The sequence below is a fragment of the Chionomys nivalis genome, chromosome 7 (assembly GCF_950005125.1).
Source record: "Chionomys nivalis chromosome 7, mChiNiv1.1, whole genome shotgun sequence".
Classification (NCBI taxonomy): domain Eukaryota; kingdom Metazoa; phylum Chordata; class Mammalia; order Rodentia; family Cricetidae; genus Chionomys; species Chionomys nivalis.
The window spans coordinates 20,033,452-20,058,657 of record NC_080092.1 but is presented as its reverse complement, the minus strand read 5'-3'; the positions used below and the strand labels follow the sequence as shown (position 1 = coordinate 20,058,657).

At 40.6% G+C, this 25,206-nt stretch overlaps 1 protein-coding gene across 11 annotated transcripts in view; it reads left to right on the top strand.

Annotated features, from left to right (window-relative positions):
* Tenm2 (teneurin transmembrane protein 2) overlaps positions 1-25,206 on the top strand; it is a 1,249,953-nt gene that overhangs the window by 554,265 nt on the left and 670,482 nt on the right. Inside the window, exon 1 of one of the 11 annotated variants that reach the window (XM_057774204.1) lies at positions 7,573-7,847. The exons of 9 other annotated variants lie outside the window; for them this stretch is intronic. In XM_057774204.1, coding sequence (XP_057630187.1) covers positions 7,802-7,847 — 46 coding nt within the window. In that variant the 5' untranslated portion in view covers positions 7,573-7,801. Of the gene's footprint in view, positions 1-7,572; positions 7,848-25,206 lie in introns of those variants that run through there. One more of the 11 variants, XM_057774207.1, reaches the window with a different exon arrangement.

Below are 25,206 nucleotides of genomic sequence, written 5' to 3'. Positions count from 1 at the left end.
ATTTTAGTGCATATCTCGCCTGCACAGCTTCCAGAGCTCCTCAGATATTCAGCATCAGAAATTGCACTGTTTTATCCTGGATTTTACAAATAGCAACCAGATTATTGTAAAACAGAACTATCTGATAAGTCAGGTTGTGAATTGCTTTTGTGATTGTCATGGGTGAGAGTATTGAAGAAGCTGGCAAACAGTGCAGCGCACTGGTTACAGTAAAAAGAAAACTCAGAGCAGTGAATACATTTTTTTTCTGATGAATATGTTCAAGGCTGTGATCATTGTGCAACTTCTGGTTGGATGCTTTCAAATGGTCCATATTGAAAAACATCAGTAACAAGAACCAAACAGTCCACCAAAGCCTGTGTTCAACTCAATGGAGAGGAACATCAATTCTTGCTTAGCGTTTCATTGAGGCCAGCTCTATTCGGTCTGCCATGGGAAGCAGAGACTTGAGCTTTTCTCCTGATTGGCTTTTCCATTTCTGCTTTATGATTAGGAGGCCACTACTTTAGTTTTCACTCAGGGGCTTGTTCAGATCACCATGCAAGACAGAAAAGGAAAATAGGAAAGATAGACTTCTGATCCACAGACAAAAGCCAAGATGCCAGAATATGGTAATTAATGTTCACAATTTTATAAGCAAAATAATTGCTTTTAATTGGCTAAGTAAGATATGACATAATTACAATACTCAATAAGCTAATTTAAGAAAGCTATTTATAACACAAACCTTTAATTATATTAGGTACTCATTCCTGTTTTGCAAATGGATATGAAAATGGACATGAATTATCTTTACAAATAAAGATACATTAAGGGACATTTTTGAAATTTTAAAGGTTATGTTTTTTTCTTTGTTTTGTTTTCAAGAATGTTTGTTATTTTCATTTTGAAAAGCCGTCATTTATAGACAGTTCCAGTAGCCTGAGTCTGTAGTGAGTGCAGACGGAAGCACTATGTGGGTGAAAATTCTCCCCGAGAAAGCTCTTTGTCAGAGGAGAAAGGCTGATCAGGGTGAGATGTTCTCGGCCATGTTCGTTTCCTGTCATGGTCACCCTAAGGAAAACAAACATCTCTGAAGAGATGAGTACATAATTGGGTCAGAAATGACCCACGGAAGAGACCATTGAAATCCAAAAAAAAAAAAATCTTTCTCTAAAGCCTAGTTGTGGGTGGATCAGTGCGAACTGACTCCCAATGAATGTATACGTGATGATGGGGCGTCTTTCTCGACCAGAGGCCAGGTTGCTAATGCTTCCTCCACACGAGTCATAATCTGATGGAATGAGGAAGTTATGACATTTTCATAAATAGTGGTTGACTCAAAACATGTACTCAAAAATATGCACACTGGAGCCAATGAGATTGCTCAACAAGGAAGGGAATTGCTTTGGAACCTGAAGATTTGTGTTTGATTCATGAATCCCACAGAGCAGAAGAGAGCCTATTCCCGAAAGCTGTGAGTTGTCCTCTGACCTACACACACACACACACACAGGGGGCGATAACAGATAACATAATATAATGAAATAAGTATATTAATAAATGGACTAGGCCACCCTTAGTCTGAGACAGCTAGAAGAAATGCTATGGAGTCTTGCTCCTATTCCAACTGATTGCTAGCAAAATCTTAAAGTCCAGGGATGGTATGATAAGTTTCTTTCCATAATTTCTGAAGGGTGGAATTGCATACCATCCTTCAGAAAGTTTAGTGTAAAAACCAAATCAACATGTTTTTCTATAAGCACATCCTAAGTACCCAGTGATACTCAAAGGGATAGCAATATTTAATACACAGAAAATAAACACAATGCTTGCAGCCTTCAGGAAACTTGAAATCAATGTGTGGGAAATAAGATATGAATCCGGTAAAAGTGATCTAGAAATATTAGAAGAAAAATAGCTCACCAACACCTTGGCATGTTCAATGGCAAGGTAAGATTAATTGTAAAATCATATTAATAAAATGTTCCAGTCAATGGATGCTTTGAAATTTGAGAAAAGAGTGTTTACCATAAGCTAACATAATCTACAAAGGATTCTTGGGGGCTGAGAGAATTTTATATTGAACAAAAACATAGCATGTATCTCGCAAAACAAATTCTGTGTGAAAGGAGAGTATGCAGAAAGGCAAAATTGGGGGAGATGTGCATTTACCTTTGGCTCGTTCGTTCATCAAACCTCTGGGTACCTGGCACTCTCTGTGTGCCTCCTAAGGACCCGGAAGCAAATAACCATAAAAGAGTCCTCACTTCCTGAAGCATGTTCAAATGTTGCCAAGACAGAGGAGGATGGTAAATGCTCTGCACCACTGACTGTCATATGTGGGAGCATAGAGTATTTCTTTTCTTGTTTATACACAAATACATTAGAAACAAGGTTTATGCATGTATCTGTGTGTGCGTGTATGTGTGTGCATGAGCGTGCACACTCATGCCTATCACTTAGCGTTTATTCAACTTGTTTTAAAATTCAACAGTGTTGTTCCCTGCTATGTTCATGGGAAAGCATATTGGTCAACTGAATTTTTTGCGTTGATCTGGGTTGTTTTAAATATTATGTAGACTTATCTAGAGAGAAGATAAATGAGAAGGTAATTATTGCTTGTATTTAACAAGAAGAATTAAAGGTTGCCAGATGCTGCGAGTGTTTGAGCGGTTACTCTTGACTTTCTGTGTACCCTTAAAAGGATGATTTCCAGCTATTAACCTTCCCCTTCCTGTGCATGGAATTGGTGGCCTGAGGGGGACACTTTCAGCAGAGTATAAATACTATATGTGAGAGGCCAGGTCCATAGACATTACTTTCCTACAAATTCTCTGAAGAGGATCGCACTCACTTCTGTTGGCTCATTCATATGTAATGTTTGTCTTTTATATTATTTTGTATAATTATGATGGTGTTCATGAGTGATGGTTCATGATGAAGCCATTTCCTTACAAAATAGTGTCCCGGAATTTAAATGTGGTTGAAAACTTTAATCCCCACGAGCCCAGATGATCAAACAGTCCACAAACATTTACCGAGTAAGCAAGCTGCTTCGTTTAAAGATTTATGGAAGACACTAAAGATGCAACGATGTCTCAGACATGAATATTGCTTTTCTTTCCTTTCAAATATAATTGGAAACATGGGTCCACAACCAGAAAGGTCAAATCATGATAAGCTTATTTATTAGGGTATAGGGGTAAGGTTTGTGCAAATGGCGTGGTTCTGTAAAAATCCAGAAGGGGAAGAGACAAGGGTTTGGTTTGCCATGAGCTGTTCATGTGACATCTGAAAAATTAATTTGTTAGTCCTCAGTTTCTACTTCTGTAAAATGACTCTAACAACAGCCGTTGAGGGGGTCATGGTGAGGGTTAGAAGTTGGGGGCAAGGAGGGCACTTGTATGATTGCTAACTGCTCGTTACAGTGTAGATTCTAGATTGGAAGTGTGAGGTGTGCTCATTCTCCTCTATTTATTAGATATCAAATTCTCACCATATTTTATAGACAGGAGAACAAGGTTTAGAGAAGAAAGTATTTAACCAATGTTCCACAATTAAGAAGCAAATTCCAGGGTCAGGATTTGGACCTAGGGCAAAGTCCAAAGCCAAGCTCCTAATTATGACGTACACCACCTTTCCTGGGGCCCTCGGAGAGCTACTGTGATTAAAGCAACTTCAGTGTTGTAAACTAGGGAGGTCAAGGGCATCTTTTTGGAGGACTTGTAACTTGTTCTGGTCTTAGATCAAGAGACTGCAGTTAAATGTACTTCCTACTTCAGTGGAGATGGGAGTAGGGGTGTCATATGAAGGATTGCTGGGGCTGTGTGTGAAGCTTTCGAGGAGATATGGGTGTGCTGACCTGGGGGACAGTGAGATCTTATGTGGCAGCGACAGAGGAACATTTACAGAGAGAGTCAGTGTCAAACCACAGAGGTGACTCAGTGTGCAGCAAAGAAATCCGCACTTTATTCTCTGGGGAATTGTGAACCTTTGATGATTTTTTAAGCCGATACGTAAGATAATGAAATAAAACAGACTTTCAATTGGCCAATCAATAGCTATTGGGAACAGATGTCATTCAAAGTGGCATTTTAAGAAGGTTATTTTGGCTTGTGAGGGATGAATTGGAGAAGAAAGAAAAACCCTCTTCAAATGGTTGTTTTCAGTAAGCTGTGTCATGACAGGGGGAGAGGTGTCTCAACTAACAGGGCGTTAATAGGAAAGTGTTGGTTTGCCACAGATTAGCTGTTTTATATGTTAGAGCTGATTCAAGGTCACACCTGGAATAATGTCACTCTCCTTCACTGAGATCTGAAGTGCCTTCTTGGAAAAAAAAAGAGGTGCTGTGACAATCTGATATAGGAGGTGGCAGGGTGCAGGCTCACTCCTCGGGATGGATACGGCATCTCTGCACCCTGCCTATGTCTCAGTACAGACAGAGAAGGGCTGCACCAGGGGATGTCCGGAGCAATGCAGAAAGCAGGATGAGTCTGGGGTGCAGAAATAAAGCCACAAGATCTTTTGAAACTGTGGGAGTGGTGTTTGGTGGTGTCGGTAAGGGGATGACTGCAGACAAAGGGAAGACATGAACCCAGACTATCTCCCAAGATCTTTGCGTTCTCACTGTTGGGGACGTTTAGGGAGAAGGCTTGCTCTGAGGGCAGATGCACTGGTCTGCTTGTAGAACTTGTTGGATTTTAAGCACATTATTCAAGTGGAAAGACCCAGAGGGCAGTGTCAATAACTAGATCATGGAAGGAAGGTCAGGGTGGAAATGACATCTTCCTGTGTTATCCATTTTGAGGCGATTAAATATTATGTTTCCCGGTTTAAAATTCTTAAAGGAGTCAAGGGAATTCCTAACAACGTGGGCATTGCCATGTTCAAGCATGTGATGTGTGCTAAGTGCACACTGCACACCACACACGGCATTGTTTATTCCTAGCGACAGACCATGAGATGTTGACTCGCTCATATCCAGTTTAAGACAAGGAAATATCCACAGGGAAGAAAATGATTTGGTCAAGGTCACACAGCAAACAGGTGGTTGGGGCTGGGATCCGATCCCAAGCAGGCAGCCTCGGGCCCCCAAACTGGAAACGGAAACACCAGAACAAACGCCACAGTCTAAGCAGGTAAGTGTGAAGCTGTCCTGCAGAGAAGTCAGCCATAGAACGTACTCTCTGATTACAAATACTAACTGGACATAAGCTACCTTAGGGAGCCCCCTCGTTCAAGAGAGCTAGTAAAGAATTTAGATCTAGCAAGCTATAAATGATACGTACCTACCTCCTCCCTGTGTAAGCGATCAAAATGAGGAACAACACTGTTAACCATTTAGAGCTTTAAAAAAAAAATCTTTTTGTCTTGCCTTGACTTGATTCCCTACCTTTCATTGACCGTGTTTTGCTTGCCCTGTTCAATAAGCCCCAGTCTCCCCATCCCCGCCTCTGTGATACTGAAACAGATGCACCCTTGTAGCCGAATCTTAAATTCTAGTGTCAGAAAATTCTTCAGTCCACTTATTCCCTTGGATAAAGTTAATTTTAGCTATAGATCCTATATCAATAATGTCACTTTGGGGCTGCTGCTTCCAATACGCTCTGCAAAATATCTGTGGAGAGCCTGGAATTCATCCCTTTTCTAAAGCAGGGGGCCTTGGAGCTTCCCTTCCAGTCTACAGCTGAGCACTCGGTGCTCTGGCCAGCTGCCTTCTGTTCAGCCCCTGTGTGTTCTCCTTTCTCTGTACTGCCTTAATGATCAGAAGGGTTTCATCTGAGCACATCCGAGATAGGGGTACTTCTTTATTTGGGTCCAAGCAAAACACATATCCTCCCATTGGCAAAGCATGAAAAGAATTATGCTCTGGCTTTAACAAGATTAAGCAAGCCCACTTTGGATACAACATTGTGGCTCGGGCAGGCAAGAGGGTTTTATCCTTCTTGGACCAATTCTCATTCTGTATCTGCCTCACACAGGAATTCCAAACTACAAGGTGCTGAGGGTCCACGGACAGATTCTCAGACTATAACGTGGTAGAAATACAAAGAAGGCGTATTTGGGGTATCTTGTTATTGTCGCTTAGTCTTTGTGAATTAGTAAGTGTTCTAAGTCGAGTGCATGGAATTTACAGACTAATATTTTAAAAACCATGATTTTTGAGGAGATGGTCCGTCAAAAAGGTTGGGTGGGCATCTCTTCGTCGCGCTAGCTCACTACTGCGTTAGCTCAGGTTACCATGGAAAAACAGGCGGTCATTTCGCCAATAACAAACTTCTACTAAATACTTGACCTTGGAATCAGCAATTTACATCCTTATAAAGGAGGTCACTGAGGGAATTTAACTGTGTAATCCTGGCCCCCATGTGGCAGGAGACAAAGCTTGGGAGGCAGCACTGGAAGCGATTTGAATGGGCAAATCATTTCTTTGCCACTTTGTTTTTAAAAATGGAACCTCCTTTAAAATAGTACAGGAAGGCAGGAAAATCCGTGTACGTCGGTGGTATAGTAACTCAAAAGACTCTGCCTCAGGACTCCAGAAAGCCGTCAGTCAGCTCATTTGGAGGGAAACCAGGGAGAATTGAGGTGCTCACGTTCCTAATGGCCTCTTCCCCAACACCTTTCCTTCAAACATCATGTCTTCCCTTTATTGTGCCTTTATTTCTAAAACTAAGGGAGAAAAATCACCTTTTAAACTTGAGCCAAGAAACACTGGTTTTGCAAGTGCTAATATTTTGGGGTGGGCTTTTCTTTCTTTCTTTTTTTTTTTTTAAGACAATTATCAAGACGAAGCATTTGTTTCTTCTTTTGTTTACCCGTGGCAGTTTGTCAGCAGTTATGGTAAGTAGACTTCCATCTGCCAGTAAAACTACATTGCAAATTGCCGTAGAAATTAGCAGCTTTCATTTTTGCCTACATAAATAAATATGCGAAATAAATTGCACACAAATGCACCCTTAAAAAAAAAAATCACAGGTACACCGTACAGTTAAATGCCAATCAGACAAAACCAGAGACACACTGCGATTATCTCAGTTTTCAAACCTGGAAGATACACGGATGTGTTTCTAAATGAGAGAGGCCGCGGATCATGCTCGCTGAGATAAAAACAGAAGCTGCCAGACACCGCACTGTGGCTTTATTCTGAGAGTCCTCTGCCTGAAACCCCGCTCTATCTTTTCTCCATGTGTGTGTGTGTGTGTGTGTGTGTGTGTGTGCGCGCGCGCGTGTTCTCTCCCTCCCTCCCTCTCTCCCTCTCTCTCTCTCTCTCTCCCTCTCTCCCTCTCTCTCTCTCCTGTCTCTCCCTCTCCTCTCTCTCCCTCCCTCTCCCTCCATCTCTCCCTCTCCTCGCTGTCTTCCCTTGCTCATTGTTCTCTCTCCCCCTGCCTTTGATGCACATACGTTGTCACATTCCACCGACTCCTCTCTTCTCTGCTCTTACACTCAAGCCTAGCGGTGCTTTCGCCAGGCAGCAAGCAGCAGCGTCTCCTGCGAGTTTTAGTCATGTGTGCAGCTCAGCTTGATCGAGCGTTCCTTTTCTGCCTTTTCACTCTTACAAAAGATTAAAAGGTGGCGTCACATTGCTCCCCTGTTCCTTCCTGCAGGAGGGACTTAAAAGGGACAACAAAAACTAATCACTCTCAATAAGTATTTTTTTTCTTTCTGGCAAAAAAATAAAATATTAATAATAAAGAAAGGAAAGGAAAAGAAAAAAGAAAAATAAATAGAAAGAAAAGAAAGGCAGAGACGGGAAAGGCGAGGGGGTGGACTTAGCGGTGTAATTTGAGCCCGTGGTGAGGATTGGAGCGAGCTAGCGATGCTGCACACTGCTAACAAGGGAAGGAAGCCTTCAGCTGAGGCAGGTAAGAGCGCCGATCGGAGGGTTTGACCGAGTGGCTTAGTTAAATTTCTGTTTTCACCCGTTTTGTAATTGAGAAAGGCATCTGCAGCATGAGCCGATTTTTCAGTCGGCTTCCTTTTGTTTAACATAGAAAGTACCTGTATTAATTTTGATGAATTAGAGCATGCAGCAAATTCAATTGAAAATAGATTTGTATAGTAAATGCATTTATACGGAATGATTTTTCCTCCCTTTTATTTAAGGGGAGAGATGAGAAAGACGATTCTGATGAGAATAGCACTTTGCATTACGTTAAATTCTAAACAGCTAAGGGAAGGAGGAAAAAAATCATTCAATTGATACTGCTTTTGAACTCCAGGGCTTAAGCCCTGGGAGACATATGACATATGACATTTTTCTTTTTCCTGAACTTCTGATGTGTTATAATAATTTCTCACTGGAGGAATCGGCAAAGGGCAGAGTTTATTTAAGTCTGGCTGCTTGGGTGTGTTTGGCTTGGCTCTTGTGGGTGAGGCGCGTCTTGAATCTCCTGAACCTGCGGCAGGTTGACGGTTCCGAAATGGAGACTAAGTGATGTCCCAAATGAAATATGAAGTTAAAACATCAGGTGAGGGCATGCTTTAGAAATGCATGCAGTAAATAATTAGAAGACCTGAGTTCTGACAGTTTGGAGGGGAGTTAACTCTGGAGGTGCTGTTGGTTAAAGCTTTCTGGGTTTTAAGCCCCACAATGACAGAGGGGGCTAAGTATGAGTCTCGAGTCGGAACTTTGATTTAGGAGCTGAAATCTAGGATACTTGTAGTCCTCTACCAGAGGTAGCTTTTCGATGGGCATTCCTTTTGTGCATGATGAATGGCAACTCCGGATGATATTTGATGGCATTTCTCCTTTAAAATGCTTTGGGATGAAGCTTTGAAATGTTCGTCTCTTTTTTCATGTTGAACAAACAGAGAATATGCACTCTACTTGAATCTCTCAGCAAAGGGTTTTTGTGGCTGCAGATGTTGTTTTAAAGTTTGGGTTATTTGCTGTTAATCTCACTCTATGTGGATTTTTGTGTCCGTTGCCTCTGCTGTTAAAAAATTATGGCTGGCGTGAATGAATTGATATTTGAAAATGGAAAAAATAAAGGCACAAATAGGCCAACTTTGGAAATTTAATGTGACCAGAATCTGAATTCCACTCAGGATTTTGCCAGAAGCATTACCTGATATATTTAACTTCATTTTAAAATCACCTTGGTGGGTGTAGGGGAAATACCTTAAAAGTCCACTGTTCTGTTAAGAGAATGCTTCTCGTCTGTGGGATATGGGAAGGTGATGACTGTGCCACCAGGCTTGGCCCTAGAAAAAAACTGCTCTCCTATGGCTTTGTGGAGTTGAGCAAGCCCAGGAAGAGGGGATTTCTTGCATTTGTATTGTGATAGGATGTTTTCTTGCTTAGTTTCCAAACTGAACTGGCTCTTTGACACCTCGCTCTGGGATGTCTTGTGTTGCCAGACCCACCTAACGGTATCTTATGCGCACGGCTCACAGATGCAGCCTTGAGAGAATAGAAAGACCTGCTCAGTACTGAGTATTGGGAAACAAGTCGACAGTGGCTCTGGTCAGATGACAACATCCAGAGTTTCCTGAGCAGGTCCTGGTACAGGTGCAGGCAAAGTGAATGCTTTTCTGTAGACTGAATTGCAGAGAAAGACGTGTGCCAGGAAGGGGGAGACTGCTGGAGGATGCCGTGTAGACTCAGTGGGCACTGGCAAATTTAAAGAATGGCCTCATATGTAGGGTTTTTATATTTCCTTTTTAACTTAGGAAACTCTACAGACTCTTAAAGCTGCTTTCTTCGAAGACACCTTCCCTGCACTGCTTTCTTGCATGAACTCTTTCCTAACTCTTGGTACACCTAAATATTGATTTCCCCCCCTCTGGTTATTAGGATGATGTCTTAAATAAGTGGTAAGGATCAAGAAGACATCCCTGGGCACTGTGCTATCTTTGTCACGTGTACTTTCCTCTTTTGTGTGTGAAAATGCCTTCTTCAAGGTGAGGCAGCAATAAATTTTAAATTGTTCCTTGCCTGCGTACCCTACCTACGCCTCTGCCTCTTCTACAGTAAGAAATAGAGCTAAAGTCTGTGTAGAGAAGTGCCTTGAAATCAGATGGCAGTTCAGTGGGCACTCTTTAGGTAGATAAATGGCAATCAGTGGTATCCCTACACAAACTATCTGATTCATATAAATAGCGTGTTTCTAACTTTTCCAGTAGATGTTGCTGCAGAGCAAAGAAAGGATTATTCCCCCCCACTACCACCACCACCCCTGCAGGAAAGAGAAGAAAAACAGTAGACTTATAAAAGGCAAAGAAACAGAGTCTTCTCTCCAAACTAATTTGCTAATTAATGAATGATATTGAATCATTACCTTTTATGATGGTCTATAGAAAGCTATTCAAACTTGATTTAGATTCGTAAACAATGACATTGTCCTCCTTGGGCTCTCTATAGAATGTCTGTTTGCTGTTTTCCGTTTAAAAAAAAAAATCAAGTTAACTGCACATTGCTATTCAGAACATTCCATCCCTGAATGCTAAAACCCTTTAACATGCAAATATGATGTCAGAGGAAGAACTGAAATAGAATACCCCGAGAAGAGTAATGATCAAACGCATTATAAAAATATGCACCAGTTGCCAACATGTAATGAAATATTAAGAAATTAAAAGCATGCAACCTCTAAAGTAATAGAATTTCATTGCTCTGAGACTGTTTTCCCACTGAATATTAAGATCTTAATAGATGTACCAGTGAAAAAACAATCGAAAAACCTACATGGTTTGTCACTGAAGTTCTTTCATTATATGATGTTGAAAAATTAGCCCAATAGGATTTTACTCAGAATGGGAAATGTAATTAACATTGGATATTAAGTGCCAGACTGACAAAGCAAAAGCCACAAGGCTTGATAGGGGAAAAAGAAATGCAAAAGCAAATAGAAGCGCTAGAAGCTGGAGGGACCCACGCTGGAACTACTCTGCTGGTAATCATTCTGATAAAATGACAAAGACATCCCAGAGGAGCCTAGGATTCTAGGACCCAGACACGAACTGATGCAATTTCAAGCAACCAATGACCTCTGTCTATGGGAATATTTATTTTTAGATATGATCAATTAACCAATTTCAATGGAGAAGAGAAGTCTACTTTTTTTTTTTCTCTCACCTAAGGGGAGTGTTGGGCATCACAAAACCACTTCCACACAGGACCCAGCTTCTGACCTATGTTAGATAGCTTTTGATTTTTGTTACCTTTGGGCAGACTCGGCTCTCTACTGTTGGGTTTTCCTGGTGCATTGAAATACTTCTTTGTCAGTTTTCATTCCCGAGGTGTGAAATGCTCTATAGGATGTTTTGATATAGCACGCCCCATTCATTTTTTTTCCTCTGGGAGGAAAGAGTTTATATTTAGAAGGCACGAGCGTCAGCTGCAACTACTTCGCAATTAGCACTAGGAGTCCACTGGGGTAAGGACATTCCAGCTTTCTTTTTCCCTGATTTAAGTACACATTTTGCTAGACCTGGAATAGTTGTTTTGTGTTGTTCCTTTCTTTAAGAAGTAAAGCCTTACATTTGCTGGGTGATTGTGTTTTCTGCTTTTGTTTCTATTAGTTGTTTGCCCCGTTGCTCTCTTCCCCCCCATAGTATCTATAAAGTACTGTGTATATCCAAAGCACCATGAAGAACATGTGCCTAATAGTACCTAACATTAGAAATGCCCGCCCTCACTGATACCTTTGTAATAATGGAAGCTATGGTGCGTACTTGGAGAGTCCTCGTGGATGTACCAAGCATATCCTCCCTGTTTCCCTCAGCAGAGAATGCAAGAAGAGGCTGGTGTAGGTTGAGGGGATATTTTGAAGTAGGAGGAAAAAGGAAAGCATAAAAGAATCTGGGATAGCACTATCAGAGAGATCGTGTGGGAAACAGGGACCCCAAGTGATGGTGGATACCAGTGCAGTGGTGGACTTTGAATGACCAGCCAAATTTTGGGTGCCCATTGCAGAGATATCTGGCAGTTTGTAGAGTAGCTACAACTTGGTAGGAGAGTGAGGAACGAGAACTGTGAATCTGCACGGCAGAGTCCCTCCCAACATTCTCTGAACACACCTGTCTTGATGACCTTTCTTTTCCAATTATATTGCAGCCTTATGGAGCTACTAATGCTGCTGTGGTATTAACTTACCTTTAAGGGATGATGCTGAGAAAAGAGGGGGAAACACCTGGTCTTAAGGCTGGAGGCCAGTGGGCATTGCTTTAGTCTAGTCACGGGTAGGAAAGTCGAGAACTATTGAGAGGAGGAAAAGTAGATGTTATTGCAATGATTGCAATTTCTTGTATGTACTGAGGATGACATGGCCTCATTAAGGACAGATTTGGTATAAATATGTTTATTTCATATCCTCATAAGAGAAACCTTCACCATGTGTTGAAGATGAGGCACATCGTTTAGAAGATGCAGCGTTCTGTCTAGGCTATTGCTATTTGGACACAATCCACGTTGGGTTTATCTCCAGTTTCTTGACATTGATTATGATGGATTTGTGTGATCTTTGAGAGTTTCATCGCTCTGAAAAGGTATATACGTTATTTATTGGAGTTAATTGCCTCCCCAAATTGCCTGTGTTGTCAATTACTTTCTATAAACCGTGACTACCTCACCTTGAACTCTCTGATGCCTAGTACATTTGACTGACAACCGCAGGGGTAGACTATACAATATGCATTTATGTGCCAGCGTATAAGATGTTTTCTTGTGTTATGCAGACTTCACAATGAAAGGGTGCAAAAATAACCATTGACACAATTAAATAGAAGGAGTGCCACACTTGTTCTCAGAAATGCTGATTTTACCAGACTGCCTAAGTAGACAGGGTCGTCACTATGGCCTCAGAACCAAACTGGAGTTGAGTGACTTTTTGTGTCTTCCAGCCACTTTCATTTAATCCGTTTCATTTGCTTTTCCAAGCTTTTCATCTTCCCACCATTTTAATATCATCAGAGATGGGGGGCTGCCCCTGACATTCACACTTGACATCATGAGACACAAGAGGCATCACTCATATACATGAGTGCATTAAAACGCAAGGGAAAAAATAGATCCCAAAGCTTTAAAAATGATTGTCTCCTACCTTCAATGTAGGTGGGGTGGGTTTTTTTCTGCCTGTTTTCTCCTGGATATCTTATTTGACTGTTTTCTTTCTGTGTGTTTGTAGAGGATTTTAAATTATCTAGAAAAAAAAATTAGCAATCCAAAAAAATCCATACCACAATGTAAGCAGCCTTGTGTCTGCAAGACCTAGGTATCTTACTACACTCCTATTTTTATTTTCTCTTTGTTAAAGACTCGTCGCATTTGGATGCTGCACCAAAGTTGATCTTGGTATTTGAGGTGAGGTGCATTCTCCCTGTCTACTTCAGTCTGACAGTTTTGGCTGAAGCTTCTTCTGCTCAAAAATCTGTGATCATTGCATTTTTCTGTTACTGCTGGGTGAGTCAGAGATCTGTTGCTATCTACTGCAGACCCACCTCTGTGTGGTGTGTGTGTGTGTGTGTGTGTATGCGTGCGTGCATGCTTGTATGTGTGTGTGTTCACAGGTGGCGACATGAAGGGCTGGCTGCAAGTTGGGGAAAATATTCAAGCATGAATTTATCTCTAGCTCATTTTTGCGCAGTATTTCGAACCTTCTATTCAAAGATAACTCCCCCACTCGCACATACCCACATGCCCATGTAAGACAACTCTTGTGATCTGAACAAATAGCATTATCAGATTGTGGTGAATTGCTCCGGCAGTGTTACATCATGCATTGGGATCCCGTGTGCTGTAGAGCTCTGTAAAACCTTCAGCTACATGGTACCCCGCAGGTTTAATATACTTCTGCAGCCTTGTGCTTGGGAAGGATTTCTGTAATTGGAGACAATCTAGTAAGGAGAACTTTTTAAGCCATCGGAGGCCGAAATACAAGTTTTTGAGAAATGTGACTTTACCAGCTTGAAACTGAATGGATTACAAATTTCTCTTAACTGGACAGAATCCTAATTGCCTGTACAGTACAGTCCTGATTATCCGGGGCTTGCTTTTCCAGTACAGGGATTACTCAGATTTCTTCTCTGACTCTGTCTTCTCTCTACCTGACATGAAACACTTGTCTAATCATTAGCAGTTCCGCTAATGATATGAAAGGAAGAAGCCCAAGCCAGTGAACAGCATTCAAAGATGGAAGGTTGGAAAAAGTCTAATTTTTTAAAAATTAACCACTGAAATTGTCTGCTAAATTTCAGTGTCGGAGTGAGGAAAATGGCTTTCTAACTGCCAGTGATAACTTAACTTTATCTTTTCACGTTGTCACTATCTTCTCTGCCGTTTAGAGGAGCAAATCACTAAGATAAAATAAAACAAATCAACCCATCTTAATAGGGTCAAATTTCTGGGTGTGTTGTTTTGACTTATACAATTCCCCTCCCCTCCCATAAGGCTAACTACCCATTTTAATTAACTAGTTGGGAATTGGGGTGTGCAGGTCCTTTAAAAGGCTTCATGGATCAGGCAAGGGTACCTTTTGAATTAGATCAGAATTTTGATTAGCGTAGTTTTCTAATGTGAAATCCAAAAGTAGGTTATTGGGGCCTACAGCTCAGTGCTCCTCCAGCGCTCCCCCATTTCCATCACTGGCTAGGTGCTCCCCATTCCTCCATATTGTTTTTTTTTTACTTTTTACAGGTTAACCTAATGAAAGCCTTCCCACTCTTGGCGGCCCCTGGGCTTCTTTCCTATAAGTTAGACTGAAGTGGGGAAGAGATGGAAGGAACGTAGATCCAGAACTCCCAGAAAGGGCTTCATTGTGGACCGGGTGTGCCCGTTGCCAGCCACCTTGCCACACATCTGCAGAATGGAGTGAGGATTCTCTCTAGTGGAGTTCTGATTAAGTCAGAACTCAGTTTCCCTCTGCTCTCTCATTTTGGAGCATGGACCTTACCCAAATCTTGCAGTCACATCCCCTGCTTTACGGTATTGTCTCATCAAACAATGCTAAATTTTCTTCTGCTGCCCCTCTTACAGCATTCAAGCCTTAGCAATTGGTAGTCCTATGAGGCACTAATCAAAAGTCACAAGATCTGTTTGGTTATAAATGCATAGCATCGTGTAAGTGATAAAATGCACACGGAATAGAATTGGGACAACAGGCTGAAGGGCACAAAGTGGTATTGTTTCCTCGTAATCTTTTATTACGAGGTTAAAATTGAGTGAGTTAGAAAGAAATTTGCTTTAAGTTTTTAAAGGTTCGCGTGTAGCCAGATGTACTGTAATGGCCAGTTGTCTTCAATGTCTCTATTAGATGGGAATTCAAACAGGAATATAATATAAGAAGCTGAAAGTGGAAAACAATTATTAGAAAATTCAGTGGAGGACTGGGACAGCCTATCAGGACATATCAATTGTTGGGAAATTTTGAGGATCTGAGTTCAAAATTCAGAACCTATTGAAAGCTGGATGTGGTGTATGCATGTACATTGGATCTATTTATTATGGATGGTATGGTCAGGGATTGTATTTTTAGTATTATAGCGGGTGAGTCAAAAAGGAGGAACCTGTAGAGATCACTGATAAAGCAAGCTCTTCCTGCAGTAAATGAAAGATTGAGACAAGAGACTCCCTGCGGCTCCCAAACCAGTTAGCCTAGTGTGTACAGCAGCTAACAACAAAGAGACTGCATGGAAGACATGATAGAAGTCAAGAAACAACACTGTAGATTGTCTTCTTACCTCTATAAGCATGCTGTGCACGAGTGCCCACATGATCATGCACACATCTACACACACACACAAGCATGCACGCACGCACACACATATGCATACACACACACACACAAATATCTTCTGGTCAATCAGACCATTGTGTTTTACATGCAGTATTCACCAGTGCATTTATTCTTGTATTTCTCTATGTGTGTTACATAACACACAGGATGTATGTATATGTGCCTACATCTGTATTTAAGTTAAGAGAGACTCACAGAGGGAGGGAAAGAAGGTAGAAGACTAAAACAATAAATTCTCGATATGGTCTAACTATAGTCCTGGAAAACATTGTGGCATTTTTTCTAATTAATATTATTAATGTCCCATCATTTGTTCCATGGATTCCAAGATGAATAAGGCATAAGTCTTTGGGCAAGGGGGCTACTGCGAGTTGAACCCAGGAACTTGTGTTTCCTAAATACTGACATAGCACTAGCTCTACCTCCAGTCCTGGTATCCATCTTAAGGAGTTCATAGTCTTGTCTGTAATTAGAAGTTATTTTATATTTGATTTTTAGGCATGTATCTAGTAATTATAAACATAGATAGTCAAGCAAGCCCCCTGAGCCTCATGAGGTACCTCTACATTTTATGGGCTTTCTGTGTTCAGCAAGAGAGAGAGAGAAATTACAGCATCTGTGATTTTGGGGAGATCCTCCTATAAAATTATCTACTCCCAAGTAAAAATAAATCTGGCTTTCAGAAAAAATCCGGACAGGAGACTCCGGATTCTCTAATACATTCTGTGTAGATGAAAGGCACAATCCAAAGATCCAATCAGTTTGTCTCATAGTCATTGCTCTGAGACTCCTGTACCTCATTCACCCAAGAGAAGAACACAAGGGTTGTGTTGTGAGCATGCCTGGTATTAAAGAAACACTTGTACCAAATATACATGCAGAGGAGAGGTACAAAAGCGAAAAATTGGCATACTATTCCAGAATGAAGTGGGTTTGTTAATCGGGGTTTTTTTTATTCCATTCCCAATCTTTGTGATGTTTGTGAGAGATATGTTGTATATGTTCAGTCACATATCACATGTGATTTATATAGAGACACCCATGTAGTCTCTAGAGGTCAGTAGAATATAAGAAATGGGCAAACTTTCATGTTGAGATGAAACCCACAGATTCAGGAGACCATTTTTCAAATGACAGAATGATGATGCCGACTAATGACACTGGAAACTGAAGTCATTAATCGGTGTTAACAAAAAAAATCATGTCATTCTCCTTCATGAGATGAATCTAATCTATTTGTTTTAAGCAAATTTCAGATAAATGAACATTTTACATGGCAAGAACCTTGATAGAAACCCAAGCTCTAATTACTTTATTATGTTTTATTATAACAGGCTGTGATTCACTCGTCTTAATTTTTTTTTAAATGTTACTTGAACAGAAGGGTAAATTGTTTTTAAACACTGATGGTTACGCCCTGAATATTATTTCTACTTGAGCCGCCACGTCAGGCCCCTGATTTTAGAAGTGAATGGTTGGATGACTTAGATCATCTGCAGTTCTATCTGTTCTCATGAACCAAATGTTCAAAGGGTATTAGAAAATTGTGATTTGTTTTCTATAGGAGGCAAAGTTGTTAACAGCTCCATGTGTTGCTGCCTTTCTGAGCATGCCTATCAACTTTAACTATGGAGAATTTATCCAGAAAAGGTGCAGCATGTGACAGAATGGGGCCTTGAACTCTGTGAGAGTAGACTTGTCATTACCTTTCGCACAACATCCATATGACAAGGAGACAGTGCTACATGGACTCAGATTTCTTCTGATTTGGAGAATGAATGATTGTCTTGTAAGCTGAGGTTGCAAGCCTTGACTTGGAACTTAATATGTCTTAAAAAATGTTAGTAACACTCTGACCCGGAACCAATCCATCAATGATCCATTCCCATGTTTATTTATCCGTGCTATGGTAGATTTCATTCTTAGCTCGGTCTCCTTGGTGGTAAACATTAAGTTAAGGTTTGAGAACACAAAAATGTAAGAGGGTGAGGTCAGAAGGAATGCCACTCATGGATGAGGGAAGAGGCATCGAGGTGAATGGAGGCATTCATGGGACCTTAGCTGCTTAAGAAAAGCCTAAGACATGCTTTAGTGGAGACTCTGGATAGTATTTAAAAGTATTTTAGCCATATGATGGCTTCAGCCATCACCAAAGCATTCCAGAGAGTGACTCTGTAAATCTTGATGGAGCTTTTCCAGTGTTTAATCTATTATGTTGTCAGCAATTATAAACGAGGACACATGTTGATATCTTGCCCTTGAAGAATCTCCAGTTAAGCTAGATACCCTTGTATATCACCTCCCATGCCTGTTCAATCCTCCACCTGGCCTCCAAGACATCTGCATTCTTTGCTCCATCTCTAGAAGATCTTCAGGATGTGCTGGATTCACAGTCCACCAGTTATGGTTGCCCATGCTTTTAGTTTTCTCAACAATCCAGCTGGCCTCTAGTTGACTTCTCTTAGGTCTCAGTTAAAATGCTACTTCTTCTAGAAGTCTGTCCTCACCTACAGACTTCTATTCCGAACAGCCTAACATCACATGACCCTGAGGGTGTGAAGGTGATCGGCTAACAGTGCATAATCTACATATATAAGCTCTGAAGCTCAGCAAGCATAGGAAGGATGGCGACTAGCTGTGCAATGCACTGGTCCCTACCCACGGCTTCATGTTGGTGGCATAATGTTTATTTCATCAGTGACTTTTAACCAAATAACTAATTGCATTGCTTCTATCAACTCAAGGGTAAGAGTTCATATGAAGAGACTGGGAAAGATTCATCTCTGTGTTAGCTATTGATACTATTTTCAGGTTAAGTTCAATAGGTCTCATCTTGTATTTGCCTCTTCATATCTACCATGATATAGACTCAGGTACTTAAGCTCCAGAGCATACCTGTGCTTTAAATGGGTGGATACATCCCCTCCTTGTAACAGTCATTATCATCATTTTCATCAAACATCATCTTCATCATTCTTATCCGTATCCTTAGATCGTGTCGCTCGTTACAGACGATGGAGTCATTTGAGGGAGAATCAGAGTCTGAAGGTGGTGGGCATGTCTCTCTAGCATGAGGTCCTTAGTGAGGAGAGCAAATCTTAGAAACCAGAACACCTGAGTTAAGAATGCCTTGGCCTCGGGCTCCTGCAACCACACGTAGACACGTAGCTACTCAATGTTAGGAACATTGTTAGACATCCAGGACACCAGGAGGATGATGCAGAAGAAATGTATATAGATTTACTTGTAGTTGGGTCTGCAGGGACCATGTCACTTTCTATTCCTTTCCCTACACACAAATGTTTTCTGTATGCTTTCCTTATCAAACTTAGCTCTCAAAAGTTTCATTAAGTTCTTTGGGGTTTTTTTTCATGTTTGATAAAATCTAAAGTTTTTAGTCATCTAAAGACTGTGGGAAACATAGATGGCAGGGCTTGCTTGAACACCATGCCACCTGGGTTTTCGTCTTTCACATGTGATTTCCCAGAGGCCACCCTCTTGTCATGTAGATGGCACATGTAAGCAGCTCAACACTTGCGTGCAGCTGTTCTCCAAGTACCCATGCCATGTGCGGCATCTTTGATCTTTGAAAGTGGCCATTTTGCTTAAAGCCACACCCTTCAAGTAGGAAACTAGTTCCATGCTACTTGGCAACATAGCTAAGAATGAACTCAGCATTAAGACTCGGGCAGTTTTGATCTTTTATGGTTTTTACTCAGCTGCAGGGTTTTTTGCAGGGCTAAGGTGTTTGCTGAGAGGCACATAAAATGCAGAGTATTCACAAGGAGTTTCTTCATTCATCATTGTTATTTTAATTACCGTCAGCCTTTCATGTCATGTAGCTCATACTCCTGTTTTTTTTGCTGTTGTGTAAAAGAATATTCTGTAAAGTGTATGAATTGTGACTCTCCCCACCTATTATACAATTAAAGTAGCACTGGATATATGTTATTTGTGAAGAGAAACTTAAGCATGTCCAATTAAGCATGAAGCATGCGTGTACATTGGATGTATTTATTATGTATGTTCAGGAATTGTATCTTTAGTATTTTATCAGGAGACTCAAAAAGAAGACCTGTAGAGATGAATAACAAGTCACACTCATCTGCTAGAATGTTTTCCTAAAAATTCATTGTCTTTCTGAGTTTTCCTGTATAATAAAAAGTTGATTCGCTGACACAATAATGAAGTTATATAAACAAACTCAAAAGTTTTGAATCTGACAAAGAGACTGGTAACACGAGCAACGGGGGGAGACTCATGATGAGAGATCAGAGAAGGGAGGGTAAAGAGTAACCAGAATGCAGGACACATGTATGAAATTGCCAAACGGGCTAATTAAAACAGCAGAACCACATGATAAGCATGAAAGGTAGGTCAGTTTACTCTTTCCCCCGGCAATTCGTATGCTAACTGATTTGAGTTTGCCATTGTAATTTCTCTTTTGATTTTTTCTTTTCTTTTTTAAAATAATCTTTTTTCATTTTACATATTAATCCCAGTTCCCTCTCCCTCCCCTTCTCCTGCTCCCCACCGATTCCTCAAAGGGAGTGAGGCCTCCCGTGGGGAGTCAAGGGGACACACATCTCTTTGCTCCCCCTCAAGGCTTAGGAGAGCTCCTTTCTCCCGTTCTTCACCCGTGTCTTAACAAATTCCCTGTCCCACATTATCAGCAATGTCTCAACACAAAGAACACTTTATTATATTTCTTGTTTAATAAGAGAGTGTTTATAAAGAAAAAAAGAAATCATTGAAAAAGGAACTATAACCACGCAAACAAATGCGCACCATTTTTAGAACTACAAACTACCTTTATAATAAATCACCGTACTCTTCATCTCCGAACATTCAGGAATGAGTAATAATCGATAGTCAGAGCAAAGAAAATGTTCTTTCAATTTATTTAAATGATTTTACTTCACAAAAAAACAAAAACTGTGTACCGCTTTACAAAATAGACCTTTGACTTTTAACAGAGGAGTACTTTGCAATTTCGAAAGCACTTGTGGATTTGTGAATGTTAAACTGGTAATTGTTGATCTCCTGGGGGGCGGGGGTGCAAGCAACTTCAGTGTGGGCTTATTACACTGTAAAATATGGATTGCCTTTACCCTAATGGCCTCTGAATCCTATTACCATCCCATTAGAGAGTGTGGGATTTTAGTAATTCTGTTGCTGTTTCCACTGGGCAGTGACTGTAACAGGGAAGGGCAGGGTTAATGCAATTCATCTCTTTGAATACTTGTAACTCGGGTCCCTTATCACTCACTGTGGTTTCATTAGGGGCTTCTCCCCTTCTTTGCTTTTCTCCCCTTCAGGCCACATAACATTTCCCTTGGCCTCTGTTAAACCTGGGCAAGGGCGTCGTGGTGCTTCCAACATTTAAAGAGAACCTTGACTCTTAGCTTTTCATAAACTGAAAATAAATAAACAAGGTGGTATATTGGCTTGCTGTGAGGCAGGCTGAAGCTTAGAAGCATTTTAGTGACTGTCACTGCCAAGAGAGTATTAGAATAGCTCTTCAATCAAGACCATTTATGTGGCCTTTCTGAAGGAGAGGCATGAGTTCAGAGGGTCAAATTAGCGCCTGCCAGTGTTTGGCATACGGTGACTCGTGTGCTCCTGCAGACAGCTGGATCCTGGGTGCTAATCCTGTAAGAGAGAAGCATCAGGAAAGAAGCATCAAAATGATGGGAATTAGATGCCTTTAGGGAGAAATGTGGGCATAATTCCCGATACCTCCGAATTCTCAGTAGATATGCATGCCTGATTATAGATCAGTAGTTTTACTCGTGGAATTTGTTTTTAGCTAATACAGTCTTTTCAGAATAAATATGAACACCAGATTACTTCTCCATGTGTCAAAACAAATTAGTTCCCTACAGTGATGCGGCGAAAGGTGTAACTGTTTTCTCTTCTCCTGTGTCAGAAGGCAGCACCAGAAGAGGGAATTCCCTCTCCCCCATCACTCCCGCCCCTGACCCCGTCCCCAGCCCTGGAACTGGTGATGGGCAAAGGTCTGATTTAATGCCCAAGCATGGACCTGGGGCTCCAGCACCCTCCTCTTTGCCAGTAATGAGAACCGCAATTGAGACCAAAGAAAGAACAGCCTTCCAAAACCCAGCAAAGAATGGCAGGAGGCAATCTGACCCAACTTGATCCATTGAAAGTGAATGATATTCCCAGGCCTATTGCTCACCATCACAGAGAATTAAGTTTCCCTGTGTTTCATCAGAATTGGGATGAGTGTGCAACAGCCCTGTACCACAGACTGGCTGATACACCGGAAGGCTGGTGTGTCTGGCTGGGTGGAGTCTTATCTTGTGTCCTCAGTATCGCACTTATCCACCTGGCGAGAGCTAATACACTGAGCCGGGGTGCTGCTTAGAGATAGCATAGTTTCTAGATTTCCGTTGAAATTCATGCATCAAGTTTCCTTTTCATTTGCAGCACGATTTACCTTAACTCTAGACAGACTGTGCGAAAGTGGTCTTGCCCTTTTATCAATTCGGTTATATCGAGGGAAATTCATTTAAAAGATGTCTATGCAACTACAGAAGCAGTTAGCTTTCGTACCAATAGATTGATGCAAGTGAGCGTTGTTATCGAATGAGACATCCTTTGGAGCCTTGGCTGTGGACTATCTTTTTAATCTGTTTCTATTCCCATAATCACTTAGGAACCGCAAACAGAACAGAAAGGGGGGGGGAGCTGCTGTGAGCACATACTACTGTAATACATAATTAAGGAAAATGCAGAACATATGTATATGTGGAGAAGCCTTCGCAGATAGTTGCGGAACACATGAGGTGGGCTCCTGCTAGACTGCTCCGTGCTTTGTGAATGACAATCTAGGAGGCTGGTTGCTCCACCAGTGGGGAGTGGGCTTCTGATCTTCGTGCCCTACGGGGTCACACCGAATTCATTGTGCCGCTTTCTTCTTGGGATTTTCCTTCAGACCTCCAAGAAACAGAAGAAACGAAATGGTACTAGCATTTCTCTCCAGGAGTGATAGATTGTCTTTGCCCCTGACACAAAGGCACAGATCTGTCATTTGCTGTGTCTATACAATGCTCCCTTAATGCAGATAAAGGAATCACTTACCAATTGTTGACTCTCATCATATTGGTAACAAAATTGGACTCTTTGTAAGACTAGGTGTCTGTAAGAGCTGCACCAGGGCTCCAAAACAAATTTTGGATTTTGGAGAATGATAGGAATGATGAATACTACCTGTGTATGTCATAATCTGCCCAGTGTTCTGTGGGAGAGCACTCAATAATACTTCCAGCAACCGTGGGCATTTGAAAATCTCAAAGAAAATTAAACAAAACAAAAATAAAACATCACCCAGAAACCTATGCTATTTTTATTTTGTTTTGTTTGTCTTTTCCAACATAAATGAATATTTTTTTAAATTGGTATTTTACTTCTTGTATGTATTGTTATACATACAAGTAATTTCTACTTATATTGCTGCTCCAAAAATTGCATTAATATTCTTAACTCTCTGCCTTTTATAAATGGGGAAATGGTTTTTAAGCTTTAAAAAATAGTTTTCCTTTCCTTATGAATTCATAATTACAAAATCAAGTTCTGTTATTTAGAAATAGTATACCAATAAAAGTAGAAACATTCTGAATTTCCACTATTTAAAAAAATAACACTTTCACAGTTTCTGACATTTTGTCATCTTTGCTGACATAAGTAGTAATTGTAGCTATTTTTAAAATTTATATTTTAAGCTGTGTGTAATGATGCATACCTGTAACTCGAGAACTCTAGAGACTGAAAGTCAAAGTTCAAGGCAAGCCTGTGCTACATAGTGAATCCAAGGCCAGTCTGTACTACATAAGGAGACCTGTTCGTGTATGTGTATGTATATGTGTGTATGTGTGTGTGTGTGTGATAGCTACTCTATTTTCCTTTAGATCCTTTATCCTTGAATTATTCACTTCCTGTTGAATTTGTTTTCATGATTATTTTATGCTAGAATATCCCAAATTTATTATTTCAAACGACTCAACAATTTTAGAACTGTTCAAGCCTCTGCTGATCAGATTCATAATGGTATTTCACTTCAATCATTCTTTAACTTTTGGGGGGCTTCACCCTATAGCATACTTATGGTTTTTGTACTGTTCCTGCACTGTTTGTGTATGAAGAGTTAATAGGAGTTTATGGTAAACTTAATGTAGCAAGGAGCTATTCGAAGTGTCTTGCTTAAAATTTCATTCCAATTATTTTGTTATCTCTGTGGATTTAGAAGAGGGAAAATAGTTTTATCTTCATAGTATTTTAGTATAGATTTTGTATGCTTTTTACTCATAAAGAATTTTTAATTTTTGAATATATGAGTTTGGCATTTTTAACCAATTTCTCTTTGACTTGTCCTAGTCAGTCTTTGATATCTAATATTAGCAAAATTTCTCATATCTTTCTTTCATTTCTTTCTTCCACTTCTACCCTTTTCTTTTCATAGTAGTGTGGGATCATGCCTGTGACCCTATGTATAGTAGGCAAACAGTCTACACTGCACTAACTCTGGTCCTTCTAATACTTTTTAAAATTACTTGATATATGTGTGTTTGTTCCCCCCCCCTGTGTGTGTGTGTGTGTGTGTGTGTGTGTGTATAACTGGAAGTTTCTCTCCCATCTACCAGTTCCCAAATAACCACTCTGAGGCTTAATGTTAATTGTAATTGCTTGACTGATAGCTCAGGCTTATTCCTTGCTAGCTCTTATGTTGAAATTAACCCATTTCTAATAATCTGTGTATTGCCACATGCACCATGACTTACTGGTAATGCTCTGGCATCTTACTCCTCCGGCAACTGCTAGTATCTCACAGACATTAAACTCACGTTGTCAATCTTGATTATCTTAATCTTTACTTTTGAGATAGGCAGGGCCCAAGTTACCCAAGGTGCCCTTGAACACTCTACATTGACTAGGAGGGACAGGAAATTGAGACTCACCCTTCTTCACATCCCAAGTGCCTGTTAGGGTCATAGCCCTGAACATCCCTACTCTTCAGTTTCTTTCTTCTGGTGAAATCAAAACACATCTATTTAAAAGTTCTCATTATTGATACTATCTGGTGTGTAACTACACAGAAGAAAACAGTGATCTACTGTGGGTGATCTTCATACATGTGTGGCTGGCAATGCATGCAATAACTAACCTGAAAAACTCAGATGGCTCTGAAGTCCCCAGGATCAGCTTTTAAATGGTACGATCCACAGCAAACCAGACTAGTATGAAGTTTTGCAAAAGACAGTTCCTGGTGAAAACTTTTGAGAAATATTTCAGATAGCAGCTTTGTCTTGGTATTTCATAATAACCAATGTCATGCTAACCAATGTCACAAGGTCCACAATAAAAACTTGCCTGATGTATTTGAACCCATCTTCTAGATTTAACCAGTTTTATAAATATTTGCTCCATGAAATTTTTCAGGCAGAGGGATGATTATTTAGTGCAAGGG